At 33.5% G+C, this 8,423-nt stretch overlaps 1 protein-coding gene and 1 pseudogene across 1 annotated transcript; one reads left to right on the plus strand and one right to left on the minus strand.

Annotated features, from left to right (window-relative positions):
* The first annotated feature begins 609 nt into the window (after positions 1-609).
* Positions 610-3,027, plus strand: LOC117316379. The gene is made up of 5 exons (XM_033870918.1): positions 610-824; positions 1,007-1,308; positions 1,852-1,974; positions 2,268-2,460; positions 2,826-3,027. Exons 1-5 carry the CDS (start codon positions 736-738, stop codon positions 3,025-3,027), a joined length of 909 nt encoding a protein of 302 aa, XP_033726809.1. The 5' UTR covers positions 610-735.
* A 23-nt stretch (positions 3,028-3,050) lies between these two features.
* LOC117316380 lies at positions 3,051-8,017 on the minus strand (annotated as a pseudogene).
* Positions 8,018-8,423: the final 406 nt, after the last annotated feature.

Consider the following 8,423-nt stretch of genomic DNA (forward strand, 5'->3'; position numbering starts at 1 on the left):
CAACTTCATCTGGGAGAACAGTACAAAACTTCAAAGGTTTAGACCGTGCAGTAAAGCATTTTGACGCAGGAGACGTCCAGGATATAGGAGTATCACAGGTAATTAGTGTTGTAAATTGGTGTCTAGTATGAGTTAAGTGTGGTAAAGTTTTAAGGATGAATCTTTTTTTTTTTTTGTAATTGAACCATATTTTTTTCCTTTCATGTGCTGAATTCCAAATATCACTTGCCAATTAAACTAAAATAATATCTTGCTTTTGTTTAATTTGATAGTCTACATGCATTTATAAATATTTAACATTTTCATATAAAAAAAAATTGCTTATATGATAACAAAAAAAATAGAAAAAAAAATAATCTAACTATAATCTCCAAAGATATGTTTTGACAAAGATTTTTATTTTCATATAATACTAATGCTTTTTTTGATATGTAGATCTAGATTTTTTAAATAGAAATTGCTATGAATTTGAAAACTTGATATGAAATTTTCAAGAAAAATAATTGAAAAAAAATCAAATCAAGCTCAAACATGGATTATTTACTTTAAAAATTCAAATATCTCCCATATTTCTCTCAATATAGACTATCTATGTATTTTGGATATCAAAAAAATATTTTCATATAAAAATATATGTTAAATAAAAAGTAAAACTGCCACTCATAATGAATGCTTTCTCATTCCTTGTAGATTGATGCAGACACATTTTATGTCAGAGCAAACTGTCATGCATCAATGAAGAAACAGCAGTATCAAGTGTTTGTATGCATGTCTGCCACAGATTCTTCCACCATACAACATGGGTATTGTCAGTGTCCTATAGGGTAAGCTGGGTTATCTTTTACTCTCAACGTTTTGTTTTGAGGGGTAAGAATTGTTAATAATTAAATGAAAGAGCCAGATCATCTTGCATAATTTGTAAATGTATTCCATTGTATGTATCATAAACATGTGACCAAGATAATATTACTTTAAATTCTTAATCTTATCTTAATTTGTTTAATAGGTTAGCCCAGACTTGCAGTCATATAGGTAGTGTACTTTTTGCGTTGACCTATACAAAACCACTGGAGAAGAGCTGCACATCAATACCCTGCACATGGAATGTTCCTGGTCGTGCAGTTAAGCCCATAGGACCGATGAGTTCCTTGCCACAAAGGAAACCAAAACTACCTGTTACAGCAACAAAGCAGGTAGCCACATCACATCCGGACACATATGATCCTCGTCACACTTGTGATAAAGTTTTTAATACTCAAGAATCTCTTCACCATCTAAGAAATCTGAAGGATGTTTTTCCCAATACAGGTAAGTTAAAAAAATGCAACAAAAGTTTCATTTTCACATTTTATGTAGGCCTAATTGGAAACTTTAATAACAATAACATGTCAAACAAAATTCAACAGAAAAACAGAGAAATACAAATTAATATTTTGCAACCATGTATACTAATAGCTAGGCAATGACATCGTTTCTTTGAACCTGAGTTAAATTGACTCATATACCTCTTTTTTTTTTTAAATCCTTACCAATATGCTTATATATATGTACATGCACTGTCTACAGAAACCACTGAAAAATTTATGCTTACAAGACGATTAAAAAATGTTGCAAATTTTGCATTTCGATACATTAATACCTTTAACTTTCAATTATTAACTTGGAACATGTGTAAAGATACACGTATAAACACTTCTTGTGATTATAGATCATAATGACAGTTTACAAGTTATATAAGCAATGTTGACAATTTCTAAAAATGCAAATTTGAACATAATAGTCAAAGCAATCATATCATCTATCAACATGTATGTATTCTTTACATAAATAACACTGAATGGTCCTTTTCAGGAATGTCCCATTTGTGGAATATTGGTGACCATGTTCCAGAGGCCATTCAGGAAGAGGAGATAGAGGCTGTGGAAAATCCAATGTTTATAAAGATGAAAAACATGATCTACTCTAACAGCAACTGTAAGATTTCTTTAAAAGCCAAATGTTATTTATTGATAAAAGGATTGTAATTAGCTTTTTGTATTGAAATTTAATGTGAATTTTTCTTAAAAGAAGTCAGTAAATTACAAAGCCTACATGCATACAATAGACAGCAAACAAACTAAGAGAATTTTACTTCCAATGTTTTGAAATCCAATTTTTGATATGAAATGTTTTCCACATATGGAATGGTCTCAACACAGATGCAGATGTACAAAAAAATGGAGCAGTGATCCTACTTGTTTAAAACAGTTTACTTATATTTCTTGTAGTACCCCAACTTTCAATTGACCAGGACCTGGTAGAGTATATTGAAATTAATACGCGTAGTCAGAGATCTTCAGACATGTGGCAGAAGCTCCATATTGGGCGGCTGACTAGCTCTATCTTTGGAGACGTTCTACATGCTGGGCCCCAACCAAACTCTCTTGTTAAACAAATTGTAGAAGGGTCAAATCTTAATAGGTAAGTTGTTGTTTGTTCAGACACTATAAATATACAGATAACACTTAACCAAAATGACTCCCAAAGTTTCTGTAACCAGCCCTGACATGGCTTGCAGCATGTGATCTCAATTCAGTTGAGTGGTATCCGGTATTAAGCTTCATGGACTGCCTGTGACACAGCTATAGTTTCAAATCTTCCAAATGTGATTACTTATCCAACTTTTAGTTTCAATCATTGGTTTGCCACATTGAAGAATCATTCACTGTAACAATTATTAGCTAGGTGTTGTCATGGTATAACTGAAAAACTGTACTATTTTAAATGATCTGGAATAATATTTATTTAAATGTTTCCATATTTAACATGATGCTCTTGAATTTTAGGTACACCGTTCTACCTCCAGCTGTTCAGTGGGGAATAGAAAAGGAGCCACAGGCAAGAAAAGACTATATAGACCTACAGTCTTCTCTCAGCAGTCAGATAGGAGTTGAGGATACAGGCCTTACTCTGTGTGCTACTCATGCCTACCTGGGTGCCTCTAGTGATGGGAGGTTTGTTGATGGTGACAATATGGGTATACTATAGATAAAGTGTCCCTATTCAATCCAAGGAGCCACAGTCACATCATTGGAGGTCTGTGAAATTGTTGCCATGGGACATCCAAATTTCTGTTTGGAGGCAAGTTCAGAGGGACCACGACTGAAAAGAAGCCACAAATACTACGCTCAGGTACAGGGTGAACTGGCAATAATGGGTTTGCCATGGTGTGACTTTGTAGTTTGGACAAATGCTCCTAAAAATAACATTTGTGTTGACAGAGTGTACTTTGATGCAGAATTTGTTAGCAGTATGATGCCAAAACTTATCGCATTTTATGTTAACCATGTTGCACCAAAGTTTTGCATCAATGTGTAATGTAATTCATGTAGAAGTGTCCAAGAATACATGTAAACCAGTAAGGAGGTCAAAATGTTTTATACAAAATGACTGGGAAAAAGACACTGCTGTGTTGCTATATGTCCACTATAATAATAGACTAATAGTAACTTCAGATGTTAAGTCTAAGAAGTGTGTGGCCTGTATATAGGGTTGGTGTAGAGGTTGTGTATGACTGCCTGTTGCACAATGTGGTATTGTCTTTGTGCTAACTCCTGTTTTTTTTTATACCTGTAATGTAATGATGGTATCTGTAATTTTAATATGGACATGAATGTAAAATTCAGGTTTTCACATAACCAACCAGGTATTTTATCAGACCAAAATAAAATCTGAAATGGTGATCTTCACTTAATACATCTTTCTTTGATGATGTCAGAAAACATTCGATGTCAAGATGGCACAACACTATAAATGGTACAATAGAAACCAATAACCAGGCAGATGTGACAGGATTGTAACGTGTGTTCACAGTTCACTTAAACATATTAAGTGAATGTGGTGACACTGATGATGAGTTAGTTATGTAATAATCAGTAGTCATAATCTTAAATCTATGTGTTTTCAACATGATTTACATAAAATACTGTTGCTTTGTGATAAAATGAAAACAAGACATACATGTATAAGTAATTTGAATACAGCTTAATTCTGCAAACAGAATTATACATGTTCTCTCCATGAAACCAGTCCAAACAGTCCTGAATAAGCTCTTACAATGATAAATGTTTAGTTGGTGACTAGTGGGACATCTAGAATTGTGAGCCAACATGCAACTTTGAAAATTTTTGATACTAGTGGCGACAGGGTCAAAGGAAAAACACCATCGAGAATATGAAAGTTCTTCACTCTACCTATACTTCTCTCCACATGTATTCTCAAAGATGCAACTTCCTGTGTTTCAAAAATCTGTTCAGTAGTAAACTGTGGACTATTACCTCTAAATGGAGGAATATTCAGTTTACATTTTTTTTCTTCTAAAACACCTCTCATTGTAAACCCTTTGTCAGCCATTACACTGTCATTTTCGTCTAAAAGATCTAAAATACCTGACTCAATAGTCAATAATTTATCAGACGTTTTGCCTGGCCATCCTTCTGATACATAGGAAATAACACCTGATGGTGTAATACCAACAAGAAACTTCACAGTTGTATGGTGCTTATAACTAGAAAATGTCATACACTGATTAAGGAGACTGGAAGATCGCTGAATAAAAATTTCTGTACAATCGAGTATAACCCTAACAGAAGGATACTTTGATTTAAAAGATGATGGCATAGTTCTGTTAACAATATCTCGAGAAGGAAAGGGATTAAGGAGCTTTAGTTCCTGAAACAATAAAGATATCCATGTAGAGAAATATTTTGAAAATGTTCCTTCAGAGATGTGAAATCTTTCAGCAATGTCAGCGGTAAACAATCCAAGCCTCAATCTCATCAACACAGCAAAAAGTTGATCAATGAGCTGTAAAGATCCAGTTGAAGATCTACATCTGTCTGAAGCCTGGGCAGTGTTAGACCCAATCCAGTACTTCATCCTCTGTGCTTTTGGTTGAAGGAAACTGAAATTGGAAATCAAACTCATATTAATACTACCTGGTATGCCTATTTTATGTAGATAAAAGTGCATTCTACATTGTAACCATCTGAATTAATACTGAGTGAGGTTCTGAAAGCACATGAATCAATTTATTTTTATTGTTTTTCCTGGATGGTAAAACTAAAAACCAAAGACCATTTCATTTGTGAGGAAGGTTAAATTTCATTATCACATCAGATTATATATATCATATCAGACTTTTTTCCTTTCCAACATAGTGTTAAGAATTTAAAGATATATTAGGTAAAATGATAAGCTTTTCCAGAGAAATGATTTCTTGTTTACTACTTATGAAATGTTTATCTGCCCTAATTATGCTATGGAATGTCAAAAAATTGGATCTAATAGCATATCTTTTTTGAAATTCTTTGAAATTATAAAATATACCATCTTCCTTGATAACATCATAGATGAACAGTACTCCTTTCTTGAACCAAAACAGGTTTATTGTTTATTTTGACATTATGGTTGTACCATAGCATATGAGAGATTTCAGTTTAGCCAGTTTTTTATCAAAGTTTAATTTTGCTACTTTACTTAAGTCAACATCATATTTTATGCCTAAAAGATTAAATTGTGTGCTTCCCCATAAAAGGTTGTGTTCAGTTATATATTTGTCATTACTACATTTGTTGCTGCCTATCCAAATTACAAAACATGTAGATATAGTACATTTGCTTTAAATGTACCAATATTCAATTAAACAGTAATTTATCAGTAGAAATTAGAGAAATTAAGTAAGTACTACCATCATGAAACACAATTACATAAATTATATAAGCTATAAAGTTATAGCATAATTCTCCATAAGCCCAAATGGAATCCTGCAAGGGTTTTCATGATAAGGCAAAATCCTTACTTTTTCTGACCATAAAAGTAAAAAGTGAGTGCAATATTCACACCTATACTTATAAAACCTATTCATGAATGCTTACTTGAAAAGCCACAAAAATACTGCAAATGTTGGCAGCCCCGTGTAAAATTTTGTCTTCTGATCATCATTGGCAATCTTTTCAATGCACCATTTGGACTTTTTCAAGTTTTCAAGTTCCAATTTCAGTGCCTTATTTTCTTGCTGCATTGGGTCAGGGTCACACTGAACTCCTGTAAATTAATTTAATATAGATACATGTGTATGGAATCAATAAATCTACACATGTACATTGTAGTTTTCAGTACATAAGGGCCTGTAGCCTGCCTCAAGTAAAATTAACAAGCTGTTTATGACAATAGTGGTATGTGAACATTTATACAGCACAAGTCTACTGAGTAGATGCAGTACTATAATGTTAAATATTTCATATATCTAATAAGATAACTTAAAGAGTTAATATCAAAGAATTCGAAAAAGACATCTTATAAATATGGCATATCACATACAAAATGTACATGTATCTGAAAGGAATTATTATCAACACATAGGCTTCATGAATAAGAACATTAAAACTTAATCATTTCATTATTAAGGCCTCATTTCAAAAATTAAATATTTCAAGAACAGTATGTACAACTAACATGTAACTGCACAAAAACATTAAGGGATTCACCCAGAAATGACATAAGACTAGGTTTAAATTTCCCTGTGACCATTGTTTATAGCGAAGAAAACCAATAATTTCAATTTACATACATGTACTTGAAAAAATATATACAATGTAGAATGTTTTTAGAAAAAAAATTGCGATAGTTCATTCAGAAACAAACTTAACAGGATTTGAGCAATTTTAATAAAGGGTCAGAAATGGACTGATTGAAAAAATATATATGAATTGATACCTTCATCCTAAAAGACTTGATGTCTACATCATCTAAACTAGGACTTTGAACAGGGTCATTCACTTCATCCTCACATGGTTCACTGCAGTAGCTGTGGGAGAACACACTGAACTGGTGATGCTGATGGAGTGTCTGTCTTTCTCTTTTCTCCGCCTCATCCATTTCCTGCATATGTATGTTAAAATTAGTAATTACACATGTGCGAAATACCAATCATGGATATTTCTGAATTTTATATGCATGAGATTCAGATTATGTATTACCCCTTGGCACATACATATATATGTATGTGTGCTACTGGCACTCAGTACTGGAGGTGGATGAAGAAAACAACATACACACACATTATCCTACAGAACATAAACAAGACTCTAATGAAAGTTTAAATGAACACTTAATCTTTTTTACATTTCACAAGTCATATCAATGTATAGTATCTATATTTATAGCCGTATTACAGGAATCCACAAGGTAATAAGGCTGTATCAAAGTCAGAACCTCTCAATATATATGCCAAGTAGTATGATCTGGTACTAATATTGACATGGCTATAGCCACTGCAATATCCATTGATATTGAATGTAAAATGCAAAAAGTGTGAACACCGACTCACCAGTAGAAGTTTCCTTCGGCAACATCTTTCATTTCGAGCACTCTCTTCAATTGACGGGACTTTCCCTTTATGTGGAAAGATAGTAGGCCGATAGGCTAGTTCATGTCGTTTGCTTCGTCGCTGTGCCACCCGCCTACAAAGTGTTCAGAACACATTCTGCTGTACTCATTTGGTACCCAGCCTGCCCTGTCGACAGCTTTTTCCCATGCCTTTCTTTTCCTCTTGTTCTTGGGGAATCGAAAAAAACTAACGCCTCGCTCTTTAGCATTCTTCCCCTGTCGATTGGTACACCGGTATGCTACACATTGGATCACCATCTTTGTAAAACGTAAACAAAGTGGTTGCCGTCCGGAAGCGTTTGCACGCCTGCGCAAAAAACAGCACCGCAGTTATCGTGAAAAGGGTTGTTGTAATATTTTAAATAATTCAAGTTACAATAAAAACAAATAATAAACAATTTTAAAAGGGCCCGATTCTTCCCGGATCCTGCCCGATTCGATCCTGTCCATTTCAGACCTATCCTGGGGTGAGGACAAAACCCGGAATGCACTCAGGCGTGAAGAGATTTTTCATAATATTTTGTATTTATTAGGACATATCTCCGTTATTACTGAATGGATCTTTGTTCGGACACCAGCAGTAAAAGGGTTGATTTATCCCCTTTAAAACCTTTAAAATGGTATAAGTTATATTTAACAGTATCAAAAATTAGAAGTGAAAGTGGTGGCCGGAATGAACCCATATGGAATAAAAATGTCGATATTTACAACTGTTTTCGTTATAATAAATACCCATATCTCAAATATTACTGAACAGATTTGTGTTCGGGAACCACCCAAAAAAGGAGAATTTAGTACGCTTTCACATGGTATAAACTGTTTGAAAACATATTCGATATTACTTCCAAAAGTGGTGGCTGGAATGAATTGATGTGGTGTGAAAAATTAGCAAAATCGTCAAAGTTACATGTAAATTTCCATCTTTATTGGTCCATAACTCTTTTATTACTTAACCGATTTCTGTTCGGGACACACTCTAGACAAGATAATTTTAT

The sequence above is a fragment of the Pecten maximus genome, chromosome 18, assembly GCF_902652985.1.
Source record: "Pecten maximus chromosome 18, xPecMax1.1, whole genome shotgun sequence".
Taxonomy (NCBI): Eukaryota; Metazoa; Mollusca; class Bivalvia; order Pectinida; family Pectinidae; genus Pecten; species Pecten maximus.